The 22226-nt window shown below is 52.9% G+C and overlaps 1 pseudogene and 2 gene segments (V, D, J or C); 1 reads left to right on the forward strand and 2 right to left on the reverse strand.

Annotated features, from left to right (window-relative positions):
• Positions 1-588: 588 nt before the first annotated feature.
• On the reverse strand, positions 589-2899 carry LOC141474937 (T cell receptor alpha variable 1-1-like). The segment is given in 3 exon segments: positions 589-771; positions 1794-2089; positions 2851-2899. Coding segments are annotated over 3 exon segments (528 nt in total).
• A 6635-nt stretch (positions 2900-9534) lies between these two features.
• LOC141474938 (T cell receptor alpha variable 4-like) lies at positions 9535-10891 on the reverse strand. The segment is given in 3 exon segments: positions 9535-9638; positions 9961-10308; positions 10840-10891. Coding segments are annotated over 3 exon segments (504 nt in total).
• Positions 10892-15090: 4199 nt separating this feature from the next.
• On the forward strand, positions 15091-20634 carry LOC141474663 (feather keratin Cos2-3-like; annotated as a pseudogene).
• The last annotated feature ends 1592 nt before the right edge of the window (positions 20635-22226 follow it).

A 22226-nucleotide genomic window follows, 5' to 3' on the forward strand; every position in this document is an offset into this window, starting at 1 on the left:
CAGTGTTAACCCATGGCAGCTGCTCCCAATCCCCTTCTTGTCTTTCACTGGTTTAGAGAAGGCTCCTGAGAGGATTTGCTCCATCTTCCCTCCAGGGACTGAGTAGAGACTACCCAGTCAGCTCCTTGAACACCCTTAGATGCATCCCAAGGGATCCCATGAACTTGTGTATGTTCAAAGGGTAGTAAGAGCTCCTTAATTCCTTATTCTTTTACTGGGGGTGCTGCTTCATTCCCATAGAGTCTGCAGGGAGGTTCAGGCCTGAGGAGAAGCCATCCCATTTAAAACTGAGGAAAAATGGGCATGAAATTCATGTCACTTGTCACCAGATCCCCTTCCTCACCAAGCCATAAGGCCACATCTCCTTAGCCATTCTTTTGCTGCCAACAGGCTCAGAGATACCTTTCTTGATTCCCTTCATGTCTCCTGCAATTTTCCACACCAGCTGCAGTTTTTTGTCCACATGGCAGAGGACCATCCTTGTGCTCTGAGGAGGCTGTCCTTGAAGGTTATCCAGCTCTCCTGGGATCTCATGCTCCGGGAAAGTTTTCCATGGCACCTTGCCAAGCAGATAAATCCCTGATCACTTTAAGATATGCCCTTTGGAAGTCCGTGGCAGTAGTCATCCTGTTCTCTGAGGATCTGAAACTCCACAGTCTCCTGGTAACTGCAGGCAAGGCTGACCTTCAACTTCACATCATTCAGTGGTTCTTCCTCATTTCTGAGTAGCAGGTCCAACAGAGCCTCTCCCCATGTCTGTTCATGGATTGCCTGCATCGAAAAATTTGGCTTCCATTCAGCCCAGACAAGTCCTGGTTTTCTTGTGCTCAGTCATTTTCCTCCTGCAGCAGACACTGAGGTGGTAAAAGTCATCCATGAGCACCTGCACCCATAGTGTGGGCACTGCCTGACCTGGGCTGGAGTCATCTTCATTCCTACCTCCCTGCTCTCGCTTTCCTGCCCTACCCTACCCACTTGCACTTGAAATTTAAAACCTCACAGGTTCCTGCTGTGGGCTCAGGTCAGGGAGCTTCTGCAGCAGCTGCTGTTCATGTTTCCCTTGAAGAGCCACCTCTGTGCCCAGGAATTAAAGGACAGCAAGTCCCTCCAGGGAAAGTGCCCAGACACAGGTTGATCATTTGTGATGGAGCAGACCCAGGATGCTTGCTACAAAAAGTGCCAGTTCATCACAGCAGGTGAGCAGGAGGAACCGGCCAGCTCCCACTAGAATGCTGAATGTCCCCAGCGAGAACAGGGGAATGAGTGTTCATGGGTGCCCCTTGATTGGAGCTGCCTAGGAGAAGAAAAGGTACAGCATCTCCATATCAATTACCCTGGCTGAAGTTCAAGAGCGAAATAAGACAATGGAAATGGTTTTAAGGTGTCTCCATCTTGAGACAAGAAAAACCCAGTTGTTGTCACAGAGGGTAGATGTGCCCGAGGTTATTAACAGTGGTCAAGATGAACAAATCTCTAATATGTAAATGCAATGGCTCATGTGTGTGTTGCTTGTGTTTTACCAGACAGCGGAGCTTCCAATGCACTGGCAACAAGAAGACTGTGCCTTCATTTAGTGTGATCTGGGAATATTTAAGCGCACGGCTGCATAAACTGATGTCTGGAATGGACAGAAAACATTCCATCACAGGATCTTGTCCTGCAGATCCCTGGGTGTAGAGGGGAAGCAGCGCTGCCAGGGGACACCTGAGGGCCCCTTCCCCCACCCTCAGCCTTGCACAGACACATCCTCTCCCTCCCTTGGGTTCTTGCACAGCCAAGGAAGCTCCCTGCACCGGGGTGTCACGCACAGCACAGAGGTACAAGGCACTGTCAGAGACCTCGACTTCCTCCAGCTGCAGGAGGCTGTATTTCCCCGTGGTGTTCAGCTCAGTGGTGAAACGGCCACTGCGCTTGCGGCCACCTGATGCCTGTGAGGAGACCAGCTGGGGAGCTTGGCTTTTCTTCTGCTGGTAGCAGAGCAAGAACGGAGAGTACGAGGTCAGGTATTTGCAGGTGGTTTGGAAGGTGTCTCTCTGCTTCACTGTGACTTGTCCTTCTTGCTGGGTGACAGTGACCTGTCCCATGGTGCCTGGAAGAAAGTGAAGGTCAGCAGCTCAGCAGGGGTGAAAACAAACCAAGAGTGGGTTCAAAACCCAGGCAGAGAAGGCTCCCTGAGGCCTAGTAATAGCAGATGTGGAGGAGTTTTGGGCAGGAAATCAGAGCTCGGAGCCCAGTGTGGACCTTAAGAAGAGCTATGCTATGTCCCTGCTCCTGTTCCTCCTCCATGCTCCTCCTCTTACTACACAGAGACCCAGGGAACAGCCTGTCATGCCTGACCTATGTGCGCTGGACCACTCTATCAAGTTTATGCAGCCTTGGAGTTATGGGAAAAAGATTAAAAGATTCATCCTATTTCCCTATCCTTGTCATCCTCAAGGGCTTGTAGCTGCTTAATGCAGAGCTGAGTGGTAGAAAGAGGGATCCCTGCTTGTGTCTACAACCAGGAGAGAACTGGAAGTTCTGCTGATTTGCATTGGAAAGGGAGAAATGTGAGGGTGAGAGAGAGCTGAGATCTCCTATGATGAGGGCAGGTGGATCAGAAGAGAGAGGCAGAGAGAAATGGATTGAAGGTGAGAGCAAAGCAGCAGAAGAGGTCTGAGGTATCTTCCTCTCTCTCCTTTCAAACAGTAAGAGTGTCTTGAGAGAACTGGTGAAAAAGAACAGATATGAGCCAGTATTTCCCAGCGTATTCCTGGAAGTCCAGAGTAGTTCTCTGCATGATCCTGACAAGGCTGGCAAGGCTTTCCTTGAGAGAAGGGGAAGGATGTGTTGACAAAAACCAGGACTTACCCAGTCGTTGCTCCAGGAAGACCACGAGGACGAGATATCCGAGGTGCATGTTGAGACCAACCTGCCTGTTTGTCGAGTGAGAGAGCGTCAGAAAAACACCTCCCAGCCACGAGATGACAGAGCTGCTGGAAATGACTCTCTTGGGGGAGCAAAGGAAGAAGCAGAGAGAGAGCAGTGATCTGTTCTTACTGTGCCTGAAATGCTCCTTCTGGGTTTGTCCCTCCCCCAGCAGCACCACCTGTGGCTCCCTCAGCCAGTGCCATTCTCAACTTTTCCTCATTAAGCTCTGTGGGCCCCAGTGGTAGGAAAGGGCTGTTCCAGTCAGCTCACAGTGGACACCTCACCTCTCCAGCTCTTCTGCACACCCACTGCTGGGCCAGTTGGGAGGTCAGGGGTTTCTTCCTTAATGAGGTTTCATATCTTGCCCTGGGGTCCTCAGCTCTCTGGGGACACAGCTGTTTCTTCTGGGAAGAGAAGCCTCTTCTGCTTCTCCCACTTCTCCCCTTTCTTTTCTCAGCTGCCTGGGAACAACAACTCTCCCCCAAATCCCCCCAGTAAGGAGAGGAACCCTGCTGTGCAGCAGCCCAGGGTTTCTGGCTGTGTCCTCTTTTGGTGGGATAACTCAGAGCGCAAGCGAGGAACCTGGTGCCAGAACTGCTCTTAGATGCCATAAACCCAGAGATGACAAGGAGAACCTACTCCTCCTTTAGGGAAAAGGGTGAGGGATGAGGAGGGAACAGGATGAGGGATGAGTGGGTCAGCCCACACGGGGCACCCATTGGAGTGCTGCACTGTGAGGTGTGGGGATAGGGCAGACCTGCACCCCAGAGATGAAAGAGCATGTGAAGGGGTGGGGGATGGGCAGGTGTCTGTCTTGCTGACATCAAGAGGTAGGAGCCCTGGGACACATTCTTCCTTTTCCAGTTGCTAGCACCCAGACCTTCCTTACACCTCAGTCCCTCCAGCTGCTGGCACAGGACCAACAGGGCCTGTGATCAGAGGCCTCCTCTCCAGTTGCTGCCACTGAGACCTTGCAGCACACACTCTGGTCTCTCCAGCTGCTGGCACCCAGGCCTACAATCCCCATGGCCATTGGTTGTCTGCCCAGTTCCTGGCACATAGATCTCTCTTTCACACCAGGCTCTCCAGTTACTGGCACTGACACACAGGAATTTACACACTATGGTTAAGAAAGGAATTTGAAGAAGACAAGGGGAACTGTGACTCTCCAGTCTCCCTTTGCCCCCAACCCACCTTTGACCCTTCCCCTAAGCATTCCTTAAGAAGTGTTGCCCAGTCCTGCAGGAACCCCCCCAAACATCCATAATCCTCATGTTCCTCTTGTCACTTACAAAGCTCATCCTGACCCACTTCAAAGCCATACCTGCAGTTTCCCAATGGCCCATCAGTTAGAGGCTGAAGAGCTCTGGTCTCTCTCCTTGTCTCCCTTGTCCCTTACTGAGAGATTGGTGTCATTGTGTTCTTTGTTTACCACTTTGCCTTTTAATTCCTCTTCCTTTTGACAGGAAAAGGGACTTGATCTGACAGCCTCAGTGAACCAGGCGCCCTCACCTTCCACACACCCTTACAGTGGCCTCTGGTGACATTGCTCAGGTGTGAGAGTTCCTCTTTGCTTCCCGAAATAGGTGTAGCATAACAAGAGATTTGTTTGTAGAGGGGCAAACTAGAGGCCAGAAACGAACATGGTGGAAATGCAGCCACCAGCAGGTTTCTGTTGGACAGAAAACCCAGAGGGACTCAGGGATACAAGGATGACCCCAGGCAAAGCACTGGTGAGTCCACAGAGCTTCAGGAGAACAATGAAAAGCGGGGGGACTGCCTGAGCATTTGGCCAGGGAATCTCGTCTAGTGTCTGGCTGATGGGTCTCGCTCACATGTTGAGGCTTCCACAGATCCTCACATGCAGGGCCAGAAAGATATTTTCCTTCCTTGGGCTTCTTCGTCTAGGACAGAAAATCACAAGAGCAGTCATGTCTCCTACCAAGAGCCCCCTTCGCCTACAGTACTCATTGGTGGACATTGAGCAAAGAGTAAGAGCTGGACAACCAGCTGGGAAACTTCTTCTGAACACTCACTGCTGTGTCCCGCCCAGTTTCAGTGGCTCAGGGGTCTGAGTTGCTGTGGCAATGCATCCTTCTGGCAATGAAGGCCAACAGCAGCTTAGGCTGCAGTAGCAGGAGTCTCACCAACAGGACAAGGGACCTGATCCTTCCTTCTACTCAGCACTGGTGAGGCCACCTCTGGAGTGCTGGGTCCAGTTCTGGGCTCCCCAGCACAAGACACATATTGGAGTGAGCGCAGCAAAATGGTGCATGGACTGGAGTACGTTTCCTCTGAGGATGGGCTGAGAGGGCTGGCAGTGTTCAGCCTGGGGGAGAGAAGGCTCATAGGGGACCTTGGCAATGTGTGTAAATGGCTGATGGGAGGGAATGAAGAAGAGATTGTTTTCGGTCAGGCCTCCTTGGGACTCAACACCTTTGCAATGAGGAGGCTCATTAGGGTGAGAAGTTAAAGGAAAGACACCAAACTGGGACCCTTCCACTGTTCCAGATTTACAAGGGCTAATGGGATGTTTTCCAGCCCTGGGTGGTTCTTTGGGCAGTCAGGTCACAGGCGGGCTTCTCACAGGCCCCCCAAGGCAGTAGGTGCTGGAGCATCCTCTCAGGCAGACAGATCCTGGTGTAGAAGCGCTGCCTCTCAGCTCCAGCTCACACTGCCAAAGGGGCCTGGGGCACCAGAAAATTCCTGTAGGAGCCTGGAGGAAGAGACCAAGCAGTGTGCTGTCAGGCGATAGGAGGCTGCAGGCTGTTCATGGTGACTCTCTCCTGCCTTTCAGTGCCCAGCCAGAGGCCGGGGCCTCTACCCACCCCTCATGGGGTTGGAGAGATGCCACTTTGGAGTCATTCATGTGGTACTTGTCCCTCAGTAGTGTCGGGAAGGAGATAGAACCAGCAACTGCCAAAATTCAACAGGAAACAGATGTCTATCTCCTTGTCTCTACAGGGTTTTTTTCTCTCTTCTCCCCAGGTCACAGATGAAGCCCTTTAAAGGAAACTTCTCAGGGAACAGCGCCAGCTGTAAACATTCCACCCTGAGTCAGACACACCACCTCTCTCTGGCTGGAGGACACCCAGCACAATCTATTTCCTCACTGACATCTACTCCCCATCCTTTTGGGTATCATTTTGCCTTTGCCAGAGGAGGACACCTTCCAGATGAATGAGAGGATCATCTTATAAACTCAGGGGTATTTCTGCCTCCAAGGGGATCAAAACCCTTGTGAGATGGAATGGAAATGAAAATACATGAATGTAAATGAAAATACATGAATGCACGCAGCATGGGTAACAAACAGGAGGAGCTGGAGGCCATCGTACAGCAAGAAAACTATGATCTAGTTGTCATCACAGAAACGTGGTGGGAGGACTTGCGTAACTGGAGTGCTGTGATTGATGGTTACCAACTTTTCAGAAGGGACAGGCAAGAAAAGAGAGGTGGTGGGGTGGCCCTTTAGGTTAAGAGCAGTATTGTATGCCTCGAACTTAGCAATATGCACAATGAGAGCGTTGAGTGTCTATGGATAAGAATTAAGGGGAAGACCAATAAGGCAGACATCGTGGTGGCAATTTGTTATAGACCCCCAAACCAGGATATAAAGGCAGATGAAATATTCTATAAGCAGCTGGCAGAGGCCTCACGATCACTCCCCCTTGTACTCATGGGGGACTTCAACTTCCCAGATATCCGCTGGAAATATAACACAGCAGAGAGGCAACAGTCCTGGAGATTCTTGGAGTGCATGGAAGACAACTTCCTAACGCAGCTGGTGAGAGAACCAACTAGGGAAAGTGCCCTACTGGACCTGCTGATAGTTAACTCAGGTCCTGTGGGGGATGTAAACGTTGGAGGTTGTCTTGGACAGAGTGATCATGAAATGATACAGTTTTCAGTTCTTGCTGAAGCAAGGAGGGGGGCCAGCAAAACTGCCACCTTGGACTTCCGAAGGGCAGACTTTGGCCTCTTCAGGAGCATGGTTGAAAGTGTCCCTTGGGAGACAGTCCTGAAGGGCAAAGGTGCCCAGGAAGGCTGGTCGTACTTCAAGGAGGCACTCTTAAAAGGGCAGGAAAGAGCCATACCCAAATCCCAAAAAACCAAGCAGGAAGGGAAGAAGACTAGCCTGGCTAAATAGAGAGCTTTGGCTGGAGCTCAGGAACAAAAAGAAGGTTTATGATCTTTGGAAAAGGGGCCTGGCAGGCAAGGAGAAATACCAGGAAGCGGTGAAGGTATGCAGGGGGAAAATTAGAAGGGCCAAGGCTCAAGCTGAGCTCATCTTGGCCACTACAGTTAAGAATAACAAAAAGGGTTTTTTTCGGTATGTAAACAGTAAAAGGAAGATTAGGGATAATGTGGGCCCACTGATGAATGAGATGGGCACCCTAGTGATGGAAGACACGGAGAAAGCAGAGTTGCTGAATGCCTTCTTTTCTTCAGTCTTCACTGCTAAGGCTGTCCCTCATGAATCTCTGGCCTTGGAGGCAAGGGGGAGGGTATGGAGAGAGGAAGTTTTTCCTCCAGTAGAGGAGGACCATGTTCGGGACCACTTGGCCAAACTGGACATTCATAAGTCCATGGGCCCTGATGGGATACACCCGCGAGTGCTGAGAGAGCCGGCAGATGTTATCGCTGGGCCACTCTCTATCATCTTTGAAAGGTCATGGAGAACAGGAGAGGTGCCTGAAGACTGGAGGAAGGCCAACATCACTCCAGTCTTCAAAAAGGGCAGGTAGGAGGACCCTGGGAACTACAGACCAGTTAGTCTCACCTCCATCCCTGGGAAGGTAATGGAGAGACTCATTCTAGATGTCATCTCCAAACAAGTTGAAGAGCGGGGGGTTATTGGAAGTGGGCAACATGGGTTTACCAAGGGTAAATCATGTTTGACCAATCTGATAGCTTTCTATGATGCTATAACTGGCTGGTTGGATGAGGGGAGGGCAGCAGATGTCATCTACCTTGACTTCAGCAAGGCTTTTGACACAGTCTCCCATAGCATCCTCATTGGGAAACTAAGGAAGTGTGGGCTGGATGAGGGGACAGTGAGGTGGATTGAGAACTGGCTGTGTAACAGGACCCAAAGGGTAATGATTAATGGAGCATGTTCAAGCTGGAGGCCTGTAACCAGTGGTGTCCCCCAGGGGTCAATACTTGGTCCAGTCCTGTTCAACATATTCATCAGCAACTTGGACGAGGGGACCGAGTGATGATACCAAACTGGGAGGGGTGGCTGACACCCCGGAGGGCCGTGCTGCCATCCAGCGAGACCTGGACAGGCTGGAGAGCTGGGCAAGGAAGAACCTCATGAGGTTCAACAGGGAAAAGTGTAGGGTCCTGCATCTGGGGAAGAAGAATGTTAGGCACCAATACAGGTTAGGTGTGGACCTGCTGGAGTCAAGTTCTGAAGAGAAAGATCTGGGGGTCCTGGTAGACAGCAAAATGACAATGAGCAAGCAGTGTGCTCTTGTGGCCGGGAAGGCCAATGGAATCCTGGGCTGCATAGGGAAGAGTGTGGCTAGTAGGTCGAGGGAAGTCATTCTCCCCCTCTACTCTGCACTGGTGAGGCCACAACTGGAATACTGCATCCAGTTCTGGGCTCCCCAATTCAAGAGGGATAGGGAACTACTGGAAAGAGTCCAGCGAAGGGCAACGAGGATGATTCAAGGGCTGGAGCATCTCCCTTATGAAAAAAAAATAGAAAGGCTGAGAGAGCTGGGACTCTTTAGCCTGGAGAAGAGAAGGCTGAGGGGAGACCTTATCAATGCTTATAAGTATCTAAAGGGTGGGTTGAAGGAGGAGGGAGCCAGACTCTTTTCAGTGGTTGCCAGTGAGAGGACGAGGGGCAACGGGCACAAGCTGGAACATAGGAGGTTCCACTCAAATATGAGAAGAAACTTCTTTACGGTGAGGGTGGCAGAGCCCTGGAACAGGCTGCCCAGGGAGGGTGTGGAGTCCCCTTCTCTGGAGATTTTCAAGACCCGCCTGGATGCAGTCCTGAGTAACATGCTCTAACATGCTCTGGGCAATCCTGCTTCGGTAGGGGAGTTGGACTAGATGATCTTTATGGTCCCTTCCAACTCTAAAAATTCAGTGAAAAAATTCAGTGAAATTCAGTGAGTCACCTATTACAATCACCTTCCTTCTTTTCTTAGTTGAAAGAAAAGTGAAAAATTTTCAAATTTTGCATAACATGGGATGCTTAGGAAACATGAGCAGAGACCACGAAAGGGAGGGATCATGGCAATTTGGCTTGGAGCAAGCACTGGAAGACAAATGGAGACAGAGAGGAGTCAATCCCATCTGACGATGTGTCTGATGCATGGGCTGGCCTGGCCATGCCTGGTGCTCTGCCTTGTTTGTCCGCCTGCCAGTAATTCCCTGGAAACACAGTTATCAAGTCCAGCTGGGACACGGAGCAGGGCTGATTTGTGCCTCTCCGTGCTGGGGAAGCCACTGCCCATGGGCTTTGACCACCTCTGTCAGCTACTTGAGCTACCCAGGCACCCCCGGGTATTGCCTGCAGTCCACAGTCTCTTCTCAGAAGCCTCCTGCCAGCTCTCACTCACCTCAGACCTCCAGCCCCTCAGAGCCACTCAGCAAATCTCTGACTCACTCATCCAGTGGGAACCTGGCATCCCTTGAGGCTGCGCTCAGTGTGTCCAGTGCAAGCGTTTCCCCTGCCTCCTGGGCCTCAATTCCAAAGGTGCTGACTCCTGTCAAAGGAGATCACGGTGTCGCCACTGATCTCCTGTGGGGAGCGCTTGAAGGTGCCTGTGACCTCGACACCCCCTTCTCCTGCTGCCGCGGAGCTTGACCTCCTGACTCCATGGGAATCCGGAGTGGGACTCCCGGGGGTACGGGGCGCGGGGGCTGTGGGGCCTAGAGGGTCCCGGTGCCGGTGGATCGGGGAAGCGCCCCGGGGCGCGGGGCCGGGCGGGGCGGGGCGCGGCGGGGCGAGGCGGCCCCGGCAGGCGGAGCGGCAGCGCCCCCTGGCGGGCCCGCCCGGGGATGTCCCCCCGCCCCCGACACACACGCCCGGCCCCGCCCGCGGCGGTTCCTGCCCGGCCGCAGCCCCGGCTCCTCTCCCCGTGTCTCCCAGGGCGCAGTAATACACCGCCGCGTCCCCGCGCCGGGGCCGGGCGAGCCACAGGGCGCTGGACCGGCCGTCTGCCGCCACCCGCAGCCACCCCGGCAGGTCCGGTAGCTCCTTGGAGTCTTTGTGAGCGCTCACAAGGAATGTGGGTCCTCGACCCGGGAGCTGACGGTACCAGAGGATGAAATCCGTGGTCTTTTTGTTGGGGTGTGAGCAGTTGATGCTGATGGCGGTGCCCTCGGTGGTCTCTGCCGACGGCTGCTGCTGCACCTGGGCTCTGCCCGCAGCCACTGCCGAGGAATAAAAGACAACCGGCTCAAAATGAAATTTCTGCCCAGCCCTGCCTGCTGTTTCCAGGAACAAATCACCCAGAAGCAGCGAGGACCAAACAGAGGTAATTAGAGGTGTTTCCAGAGGATATTAAAATGTGCAGTAAGGGAAGTGTCCATTAATAGTTGGCGGGGAGCTGTGTGCGCAAATGACAGGTGGAAGAGTGGAGTCACGGCAGAAAAAAAAAGGGGGGAAGAAAAAAAGGAAGTAGGAAGAGGGAAGGAATGACTCCATGCGTCATATGGAAAGACACAGATGAAAGGAGGAAAATAAGGAGGGTTGGAAATAGAATAGAGGGATGATTTTTCCTATGGAATGTGTGATGGAAGAGAGGGAGAGATGGACGGGAGGATGGTTCGAGGAGAAAGGTCCGTGAAGAAGCCAGAGGAGATGGCAGCGTAGAGGGACCTGCCGGGACAATGCCAGGCTCAGCCCTGGCCCGCTCTACTCCCGGCCCGTCCTGCCCGGGACTCGCCGCCAGCCCCACGCACCCAGGAGCAGCGCGGCCAGCCCCGCCAGCCCTGCGCCCTGGCACCGCCGCATCCCGCCGCTCCGCCGCCCGCGCCTCGCTGCCCCCCGCCAGCCCCGGCTCTCTGCTCCGGCCGCCGCGCCTCCTCTCCGCCGCCTCCTCTCCTCTCCGCCGCCGCCAGCTCCGCCCCGGGGCTCAGCCCTGCGCCGACGGCGGGGCCGGCCTTGCTGTCGCTGCTGCCCGCGGACAAGACACCCCGAAAGCACCCCGACCCCGCCCCGGGGCCCCTCGGGCCGGTGCTGCCCTTGCAGCCGGTGTCGCCGGCCCAGTGGCCCGTGAAAGGCCGGCGGCGGCCCCGGGAAGAGCGGCGGGGAGCGCGGAGCGAGCGGGAAGGCGGCGCCGCGGCAGAGACCGGCCGGAGCGGAGCTGCCCGCAGCGACACTGGGGGTGCGGGAGGGCGGGCACGGGCACCTCGGCCACGGCGACGCCGCTGCCCTGGAAGGAGCCAAGGGGAGGGGGAACGGCACAGGAACAGGGCACGGCAGGAAGGTGCGGAAGTTAAGCGCTTGCTCTTTTTCCAGTTCTCTTATTTTCTCGAAATATCTCACTGGAGAATTGAACCCTTAAAACTAGATGTGGAAGGGAAGGGCACGGGGTTCTGCGGGATGCTCTCAGTTATTAATAAAAAAGGAAAAGTAGTCTATCAGGTGAAGTCTGCAGGGGATGCTGTGCAGGTGTCGACTGTCAGGCAACAATGCAGGAAGAACCAAGTGCTGCAGGGCAGTTCTCGGGGCAAGGAGGACGAGCAGGGGAGGAGGTTGTGGGAGCAAGGGAGGTGGAAAAAGTAAAGGGGGAGAAGCTGGACGTATGAAAGGAGAAATGAGTGCTGCTGGGAGAGATGTGGTCTGGGAGAGAAACAGCGCCTTTCTGGAGCCAGATGGATCCTTCCTCCCTCTCAAACACAACAGGAAACTCAGCCCTCCTTTCCAGCACTTTCTCGGGCAGCTTCTCTCCCCAGCTGGCACCATGACTCACAAGTCCATGATCCTCCCTCCTCTTCCTCAGTCCTCAAGCGTCTCATATGGAGGGTTCTAGATCCTCTGAACAGGAGCTGTGTCCAACAGTTATTGCCCATTTCCCTCTCTGGCTGTTATCTACAGACATGCTGGGAGTTCCCAGTTTCCCACTGTTCATGGCATTCATGAAAACACTAGCCAGTCCTGGTCCTACTACTGATCCCTGCTCCTAGACCCCACTAAGAAATGTCAGTCAGCTGGGCTTTGCACCAAGATCACAACTCTCTGAGCCTGGCAGTCCAGCCTATTTTCCACCCTCCTTTTCATGAACCCATTTGTCACTAATTTTGTCATAAAGGAAGTCCAAGCTGGAAGCTTGGAAGCTGGCAAAGGTCTTGGGAAATTCAGGGCCACAGCTCCTGCCCTTCCCTTCTCCAGGGTGCCTGGTACCTCCTGAGAAAGCAATGTGGTTGTCCATTGGCTACACTAGAGCCTCAGCTCAGAAAGAGCAGCTCCTTGGAGAGGGGACTCTGCCCTGGTTGAGCTCTCCCAGCAGAGCTCTCTGGCACTGCCCTCACTCAGGTCTCTCAAGGGAAGGGGCAATGCCCTTGGCTGTACTGCCTCCAGTACTACAGGACACCCCTGGGGACAGCAGCTGGCAGCTGGCTTTGTGGGATGCGGTCTTGAATCCATCGTCCCTTCCCTCCTTGGGGCAGTTGCTGGGCACTCAGACTGAGATTCCAATGTTGGGTATAGAATCACAGAATTGTCTAGATGGGAAGGGACCTTTTAGATCATCTAGTCCAACCATCGACCTAACTGATAAAAACTCTGATAAAAACCATCACCAAACCATCTTTGAAATACCTCCAGGGATAGTGCCTCAACCACCTTCCTGGGCAGCCCATTCCAATGCTTAATATTCCTTTCAGTGTAAAAATTTTTCCTAATATCCAATCTGAATCTCCCCTGGTGCATCTTAAGGGCACTTCGCCTTGTCCTATCACCTGTGACTTTGGAGAAGTGACCGACCTCCGCCTCCCTACAACCTCCTTTCAAGGAGTTGTAGAGAGCAATAAGGTCTCCCCTCAGCCTCCTTTTCTCTAGACTGAACAACCCCAGCTCCCTCAGCCTCTTCTCAGGGTGTGAAGGTGTTTGTGGGCTGAAGAACAAAGCAAATCTCAGTACTTTGGCTTTCCCTGTGCAAGGCACAGGGTCTGTCCTTCCACTCAGAGCACAGCAACATCAGGCTTCATGTTCCTTTCGTTCAGTATCTCTTTGATCCAAGGTCGTAGCCCCTGCCTGACACAGCACCAGGTCAATGGGCTGCACAAGTCTATTTGACATTGACATAGACCTGAGAGAGGGCTCTGTCCCACCCCAGACACCACCAGCACTGCTTTGGAAACAAGCAATCAAGGATGGGCAGCAGGAGGTGGGCAGGATTCCTCAGCCTTTATCCTTGCCCAGAAAGGGGCACAGAACACCATGGTGGGATCCTCCACCTCTGCTGCTGTTGGCAGCATCCTCAGCTGTGATGGAGTGCCCATCACCTCAGTGTGCTGTGACCTCTCTGGCATTTCCAGCTGCTACTACGGCAGAAAGTCCCTCCTCTGCTAAAGATGCTGGGAAAGCCCTAGGAAGACACCTTGAGCAATTCAGAACATGGTGCTGGGCAGAGGATTGAGCTTTTGAATGTTTTTTCAGCACAGCTGAAGGGCTTTGCTTTTCTTTCTCTTTTCCTTGTTTGTTTCACATCGCCTTAGCAGCAAGGTTCCCTCAAGATCAACCTGGTGGGGATTCTGTTTCCTTCCCCTCTATGGGGCAGACAGACAGCCATCATGCAAGAACTTCTTCATGACGAAGGACCGCAGACCCACAGCTGCCCCTGGGGCTCCATGAACTGGGAACTCAGATGGAGATTCCAGTATGGGACATGAACAATCTGGGCGTGAACATCAAAGGTGTCATCACTTCTTTGGCCTTCCCTGTGAAATCCAGAGAGTCTTTCTTCTGCTCACACCACAGTGATATCAGCCTCTGTGTTCCTTTCATTCAGTGCCTGTTTGGGACAAGGTCTCAGCCCCTGCCTGGCACAGCACCAGGCCTGTGAAGAGCACAAGTCCATTTGGCATTGGCTTGGGCATGAGGAAGGGCTGTGTCCCACCCCAGATACAGTCAACCTCGCTTTAGAAGCGGATCCACTCAGGGATGGGCAGCACAACGTGGTCAGGATTCCTCAGCCTTTCTCCTTGCCCAGAAAGCAATCCCCATCCTCTGAACTTTCTAGTGCTGGGGAGAGCAGCTGTGTCCTGGCCTGGAGAGGCAGGGAGTGGGGACTGCCAGCCATGCTGAGGAGCTCCCAATACTCTGGTCCTCTGAATTCAACTAAGGATCCAAGTTGGAGTGAAACTGTTCTTGTTGGGGGCCTGAAATGGTCAGGAACTTTAGAGGGGCAGGAGAAGGAGGGCTCAGGAGGCAGGGGCTGTATTTCAGGGCCTCTTCCCTGGACAGATCTCTAGGGGGCTGATTGCCATCACCACTCAGCCGCACTGGGGCTCCTGCTGACCCTGGAAACCTGCTGCTCTGTGGTGCCCATGGACAGAGCAGTGGACAGAATCCCTGCCATAACCAGCACATTCCCTCATGAGGAGGGAAACACAAGGACACAGACACACAGGCTCAGGCACACCGGCATGGAATCAGGCACAAATTTGTGCTCCTATGTGCATTCACAAAAACCTGGCTGCTTTCAATACAGACAAGACAAGAAGACACATAGGAACACCACAAATTATGGAGTCAGTGAGGACCTTTGGGAACTGGGCAGTGTTAGGCAGCGTGGGGTCAAAATCAACAGCACAACATCCATGGAAGCAACAGCAAGTGACCATCGGGGTGAGCTGAGAGGGGAGGGAAAGGGATGGGCATGGTACTTCCTCATGCAAGTGAGTCATTCAGCATCCAGCTGAGGATGGCTGGAGCTTCTTCCTGAGAACATGACTTCAAGCAGGTCCACCAGAGTGACCAGGCTGCTGTCACTGTCCCGCTCTGGACCCATACATCCATTATTTGAGCTGAGTCTTCTGTCTGCACTGCTGCATTCCTGCCCTGGAAATCCTGGGGCCTTTCAGTCGCACGCTCACAGGAAACTTTAATTGGGGAACGGTCCTGGCACAAGCCTGGAAATGAAAAGGCAGCAGTGTTGGAAACTAAAGCACAGCCCATATCATTAGCTGCAATGGTTTGCATTCAAGATGAGCTTGTCAGAAAATTGTTACCTCTGCAAAGGGCACCTCTGGTCCTGCGGCAATGAAGGGCAGGTATAAAAGCCAGCGCAAGTCCCTGCTCCCTCATCTACTTCTCTTGCCTCCTTCTTCTTGGGAACCAGGTGAGTCTGAAGCTCCTTCTCCTTCTCTTCCAAAGTGAGATGTCTCCTTGATGGACCTCTCAGCTGATATTGGCTCTCTCCTGTCCTTTGGTTTGCATCTTCTTGTCACGATAGAGGGAAGCAGGGAGAGGGTCTGCTTAGAGAGAATCTGAGATTTGGATGATGGGGCTTTTGGTTTAGATGTTAGGGGACACCGTCCTTGGGCCAGGCTGCTCTTTGTAGGGTGATGAAGCCTGTGAGTCTCCTGCCTGAGCTTCCAGTTCCCCACTCAGTAGTGGTCTTGGCTCCTTTGTGACAGGGTAACCAGGCTGCTCCTTACCCACTCTTGTGCTCTGCTTCCTCCCCTCTTCTCTCCCAGGTTCACCTCCAGCCCCAAGACATGTCCTGCTACAACCAGTGCCTGCCCTGCCGGCCCTGCGGCCCGACCCCACTGGCCAACAGCTGCAATGAGCCCTGTGTCAGGCAGTGCCAGAACTCCACCGTCGTCATTGAGCCCTCCCCCGTGGTGGTGACCCTGCCGGGACCCATCCTCAGCTCCTTCCCTCAGAACACCGTGGTGGGATCCTCCACCTCTGCTGCTGTTGGCAGCATCCTCAGCTCTTCAGGGGTGCCCATCACCTCTGGGTGCTGTGACCTCTCTGGCATTTCCAGCCGCTACTATGGCAGAAGGTCCCTCCTCTGATAAAGATGCTGGGAAAGCCCCAGGGAGACACCTTGAGGAACTCAGAACTTGGTGTTAGGCATATGATGAAGATTTGGGATGTGTTTGCAGTACATCTGAATGGCTTTGCCTTTCTCTGCCTTTTCTTTGCTTCCATTCCTCTCAACAGCAAGGTCCCACCAAGGCACTCCTGTTGGGGACCATCTGTCTCCTCTCCCTCTGTGGCGCAGGCAGACAGACATCATGCAAGAACTTCTCCACAGTCAAGGACAGCAGAGTCTCTGTGCCACCAGGACTCCATGAACTGGCAGCCCCACACGGAGTGACTTTGTTTCCCTCTTTTCACTCATTAAAGTTCTGCTGCAATCAATCCTGGCCTCCTTGTGGTCCTTCCCTCTGTGGACGCTGCCCAAGCTGCCAAAGGAAAAGGGGTAGAAGGGGGCGAGATCACAAGGAGATCCTTTCCCGTTCACAGAGGAGTGGGTGGTTGGGACATCCTGTAGTGGTTCCTCTTTTTGGAAGCATCCCTTGGAGCTGAGGAAGACATCCCTGGCTGCTCTGCTGCCAGTGGCCATCAGGTCATGCCTTGCTTGGTGTCAGCCAAAAATTGTCCAGGAAGGCAGGAGGCCCTGAGGTCTCAGCAGCCCCATGAGCTCTTGAGCAAGGCCATTCCTCTTGCTATGGCCAGAGCTGCTCTGGGGTGTTGGGGTGAAGGGTGTGGGGCTCTGGAAGATGAGTTGCTTGCAGAATGGCAGGAGTGGTAATGAAGGGAACAGCCTTTGGGATGACCTCTCCCCTCCACCACCCAATCTAGGGGCTATGGCCTGGAGGCATCAGCAGGGTGAAGCTGTCCATGCTGCTGGACGCATCAAGGCTCAAAAGTGGAGCTGAGCATGTGGGAGCTGAGAGTGCTCAGCACAGAAATGGGACAGTGAAATGATGTATTTCTGAAGGAGATCAAATTGCTGTGATAGAGAACATGCAGGAGACCATGAAGGTCATCCAGGACGAGGGTACTGGGTGAACTTCCCGTGGGTACTGAAGGCAGGTGCAGAGCCCTTGACTGCTTCTTTGGTCCCCGCAAGGAATCTGCGCTCAGGAATTGGCTGCCATTCTTTGAGGGAGAGGACTTTTTTACATGTAGATCTCATCCCTTCTGATCAGTGGAAATGGCTCTTGGCAGCCACTAGAGTCCCATATCTTATTTCCTGCATGCAAATCCAGATGTCTTGACAAAAGTAAACACTTGCAAGGATGGACCTGATGGACCCAACCCGTGTCCACCACTGAGAATGGAATTATGGCAGATGAAAGCTAGCTCAGAATGACTGAAGACCAAAAGTTTCAGTCTCTTTTCCCTGGTGTCTTCCTTCCAAAGGTGCTGGAGGTCTTCCTCAGGCCAGGGGACCTATCCATCTCCATCTGCATGGCCCAGCTGTACTTCTTCCAGATCCTGGGAAGTGACCGATGCTGCTACACTCCATGACCTATGGCCACTGCTTGACTATGTCCAACCTACTGCACTCTGAGGCCATCATGCACCAGGCTGTGTGTGTCTGGCTGGTGGCAGGGACAAGACTGGCCAGTTCCCTGTCTCATTCTCTGCATGCAGTGCTCACCTCTCATAGTGCTTTCTGCAGGCCCAACCACATCCTCCACTTCTTGGGTCATCCCCCAGCTCTCATCCACCAACTCGACTGACCAAAATGGGGCAATCCTGTGGACTAGATCCGTCCAGTGCCCTGGAGAGGGGGCAGCACTTTGTACTGTGCTGTGGGAGTGACGGAGCACTGGCACAGGTATCCCAGGGAGTTTGCCCAGTCTCCCTCTTTAGAGATTTTCAAAAACCACCTGGACACGGTCCTGGGCAACTGGCTGTGGATGGCCCTGCTTGAGCTGGGTGGGGGGAGTGGACCAGATGACTTCCAGGGGTCCCTTCCAACCTCAGCTATTTTGAGATTCTCTCATTCTGTGAGAGCAGCTGATGTGGAGCAGCTCTGGGTTGCCACCCTCTGACGGGATGGAAGGTTATCTGTACTGTCCTCTCTTTCTTTTTAGTCTTAGTGCTAATAAAGGGCATTTTCAGGAATGCTTTGAAGAGGCTGAGTGCCTTTCTTAGTGGGATCAGTCAGTGTCATTTCTGGTGCCCCAGCCTCAGGGTTTGCAGTCTGTGGGGAGTCTGGCTTGTCCCAGGCTCACCACAGAGGTACTGTTCCCTTTAGAGAGTTGGTGCTGGTCTCACACCCCCACATCTCTCCTAAGGACATCACTTAGGTCACTTGCAGGCATCTAAGGCTGGAGGAGTTTTTTCAAATGTAATGTGGGGATTCTTTGTGGCTGCAGCCATACAGATGTTCTTTAGATTTTACGTTATTCCTGACCCACAGACTTGGGACAAGAAGAGGCTCAATGTCTGAAAGGGTCATGGCAGCTTCACCTCTGGAGTGCTTTCTCTCTCTTTTCTAGTGAGAAAACTGTTGACTATACCAGTGTCAAGCTCTTAAGCTCACTAAAGCTGATGGTGCCTGATTCATTTCCTTAACGAGAGGAACGAGAGGCTGAGAGCTGGCATTGGGTGCATGAGTTGTCAGTGATGTGTGTGCATGTTTACACTCACTTATATGTTCCTCTGGCTGTGCTCATGAGTGCATTTGCACACATGGGAAGGGACCTTGAAAGCCCATCCTGTCCAACCCTCCTGCCATGGACAGGGACATCTCTCACCAGATCAGGTTGCTCAGAGCCCCATCTAACCTTACCTTGAACATTTCCAGTGATGGGGCTTCCACAACATCTCTGGGATAGATCTTCCAGTGTCTCCCCACCCTCACTGCAAAACATTTCTTCCTTATGTCCAATCTAAATCTACTGCCTTTGAGTTTAAAGCCATTGTCCCTTGTTCTGTCACTGTGGACCCTGGCAAAATGTCTTCATCCTTCTTTCTTATAAGCCCCCTATAAGTATTGCAAAGCCACAAGAAGGTTTACCCAAAGCCTTCTCCTCTCCAGGCATAACTACCCCACCTCTCTCAGCCTTTCTTTGTAGGAGAGGAATTCCAATCCTTGGATCAGATTCGTAGCCTTCCTTTGGACCTGCTCTAACACACTGTACAGACTCTTCCCACAGTCAATGCAGAGACATCAGCTCACACATGAGACTTATCCCACCAAACAGTAAATGGAATGAATCATCTTTCTGGAGACACTGAGCCTGCAATTGTCCAGTGGTGGCCTCTGAACTCAGAACTAAGCTCACCGCAGGGCCTGCCTTACCTGGTCATATGCACATGGAGTGCTTCATCATATGATCAGAAGTGAACCCACAGAGTCTCCTACCAGAGCCTAAAAGTACCTCCATTCCACAGCTAAAGCCCATATCCATGTTGCTGGTACTCAGGGACAGACGGAGAGCAGGGAAAGGGATTTTGTTGGGGTGTATGGGATCAAGCTGGGCATGTTACTCTCATCATCTGCATCTCTGGCTCTCACTGAGTGCAGATCAGTCCTTCCTCAGCCTCAATGAGCTGTTTGAAAGAGGATTTGCAGAAGATGACTCTGCCAAGTCCAAGTCCTTTGCCCTGGACAGTGTAGACAGCCTCTCGTTTGATGTCTTGAGGTTTCTCAATGAACTCTAGATGCCTAGAGGTCTAGACCAGTGTCTGAGTGTGTCTTGTCTAAGCCAGCTTTTAGTGTGTCTTGAGTGACCTTTACTGGACTCTTCCAGCACGTGAGATGAGTCCTCTGCCCACAATCAGGTGTTTTGCACAGGAAATGCTTGGGCCTTTCATCCTGTCACGCAAAAGATGCCTCCACTGGGGAATGGGCCTGGCATAAAGCAGGAAATGGAAAGACACCAGTTCAGGAAGCCAAAACAGAGCCCATAGCATTAGCCAGGATGTTTTGCATTTCGCATTCATTTGTCAGCAAATAATCACCTCTGCAAGGGAAGCCGCTGTCAGCCTGGGGCAGTTAAGGTCCATGATAAAAGCCAGCCCAGCTCCTCGCTCTCACATCCACTTCTCTTGCCTCCTTCTCTTTGGGAGTCAGGTGAGTGTGATCCCCCTTCTCCTTCTCCACTGTCTCAAAAAGGACGTCTCACTTCAGCAGACCTCTCAGCTGACACTGGTTTTGTTCTATGCCAGATCATGGGGCTGCTTGTCACAGGAGAGGGAAGCAGGGAGAAGGTTAGACATGGAGGGAGTCTGGGACTGTGCAGAGGTGGCTTCTGGACTCAGGGGTCAGGCAGTAGCTGTATAGGAGCTGGTGATTCTTTTTAGGCTCTGTAAGGATGAGGCCAAAAAGTCCTCATATATCGCTGCACAGCCTCCAGTTTTCAGCTCTGCATTTTCTTTGGCTTCGTCATGGTACAGTGACAGGAATGAATGCCTGTGTGATTCTTCTTCCCTGCCCTCTCTCTCAGGTGCACCTCTGAACCCAAGACATGTCCTGCTACGACCAGTGCCAGCCCTGCTGCCGGCCCTGCGGCCCGACCCCACTGGCCAACAGCTGCAACGAGCCCTGTGTCAGGCAGTGCCAGAACTCCACCGTTGTCATTGAGCCTCCTGCTGTGGTGGTGACCCTTCCTGGCCCCATCCTCAGCTCCTTCCCTCAGAACACCGTGGTGGGATCCTCCACCTCCGCGGCTGTTGGCAGCATCCTCAGCTGTGACGGAGTCCCCATCAACTCTCCCTGCTGTGACCTCTCCCGCATCACCAGCCGCTACTGTGGCAGCAGATGTCCTCCCTGCTAAAGACACTGACAACGGCTCTGCATAAGGACCCCCTGGAACTCAGAACTTCATGCTTGCAAAGGATCAGACTTCGTGTCATTTATTTTAAGACCAGCCGACCATCTCTGATTTGGCCTATAAGGATGGACACAAAGACGCCAACCTGAGCTCTCTGAAAACACAGTCAATGGTTACCTTTCCTGTCTTCCTCTCACCTTTTTGTCTCTCTTTTCCTTCTTGTCTGGTGCTCCCCTCAAAGCCTGCTGTGAGGACACCAGAAACCAGCCTGGAGGTACCTGAAGTCTGTCTCCTTTTACTATGTAGGTCAACAGGTTCCCTGTGGGAACTCTGCCACAGCAAAAGGGGAACACATTCTCATCTGCTCCTTTCTGCTCTCCACATTGGGGGCCTCCACTTGGTGTGACCTCAGTTCCCTCTTTAGACTCAATAAAAAACTGCTGCAACCCTGCCTCTGACCTTTATGTGGTCTTTCCATCTGCACACTGACTGTGGAGGGAGAAAGCCATTACTTTGCGAGAGGAATTAAGTAGGAGCATAGAGGAACCCTTCATCACTCCTTGAAGCATTGGCGGGTGGGACACACTGCAGAGAGTCCTCTTTCAGGCACTGCCTCTTGAAGGTGAGGAAGACATCCCTAGTTATTCCACTGCCAACAACCATCAGTCCTTGCCTTGCTGAGACTCTGCTCAGAAATAACCTCTTGGCTTTGGACCACGTCATGTGAACAGGGATCCTGACAACTGTTGTCCTCCAGAAAGGAAATGTGGGCATGTGGAGTTGACTATGAGCTCCCCGGGAAGGGAGACAGATTGATTCCTGCATGGGGTAAAGACTGAGAGCACCTCTCCCCAGGCCAGGTTCTGTGGGAGTCACTGCTGAGTCAAGTGAGAGCACAGGGACAATGAATATCAGGACCAAGCCCACCTAGGCCTAATGCAACCATGCAACACCTCTTGCTTGGCCCATAGCCCAAGGTTTTATGAGAGCTCAGGCTTAGCACAGGCCTGCACCAACTCTGCATATCTGTGTGTGTGTCTGGCATGGGCTACTGTTGTCCTCCTGGCCTGGACAGGCTCCTGGGTAGTCCATGGCAGTTGCTGGATGGAACCTGCACCTCTTCTTTTCTTTGAGTCTGGTCTTGGTCTAAGCCCCAGCTGCGGCTCTGACCCTGGAACTGAGATCTCCTACACATCTTTGCCTACATTATGGCAATAACCAATAGATGCTTCCAGGGTAGAATTATCTGCTGCCTAAGACAGAAGTCTGAGATGGACCAGCTCTCTTGTTTTTTCTCAGCAGAGCCCTACACCAGGGAAACATTTCTACGTGCAACTGGCTCCCTAGGACCCACGTTTCCCCAAGATCATTGAACATGGTGGTGAATATGCACCCTCAAACCAGACCGGAGAGCTCTGGCTGGCAATTTTCTTGGCACATCAGAAACACAGAGTTTTTTGACTCATGTGGTTGCCATCCAAGCAGTGCTCTCTTTCCTGAAAGATTCATGGCCTTTTCAAATCACAGTGCAGCTGACATTGCCTTCCAGAGGAAGCAACTGCAGCATCTCCCCCTCCGTGGCCTGCCAATAGCGC

This window comes from Numenius arquata, chromosome 23 (assembly GCF_964106895.1).
Source record: "Numenius arquata chromosome 23, bNumArq3.hap1.1, whole genome shotgun sequence".
In the NCBI taxonomy this organism is placed as follows: domain Eukaryota; kingdom Metazoa; phylum Chordata; class Aves; order Charadriiformes; family Scolopacidae; genus Numenius; species Numenius arquata.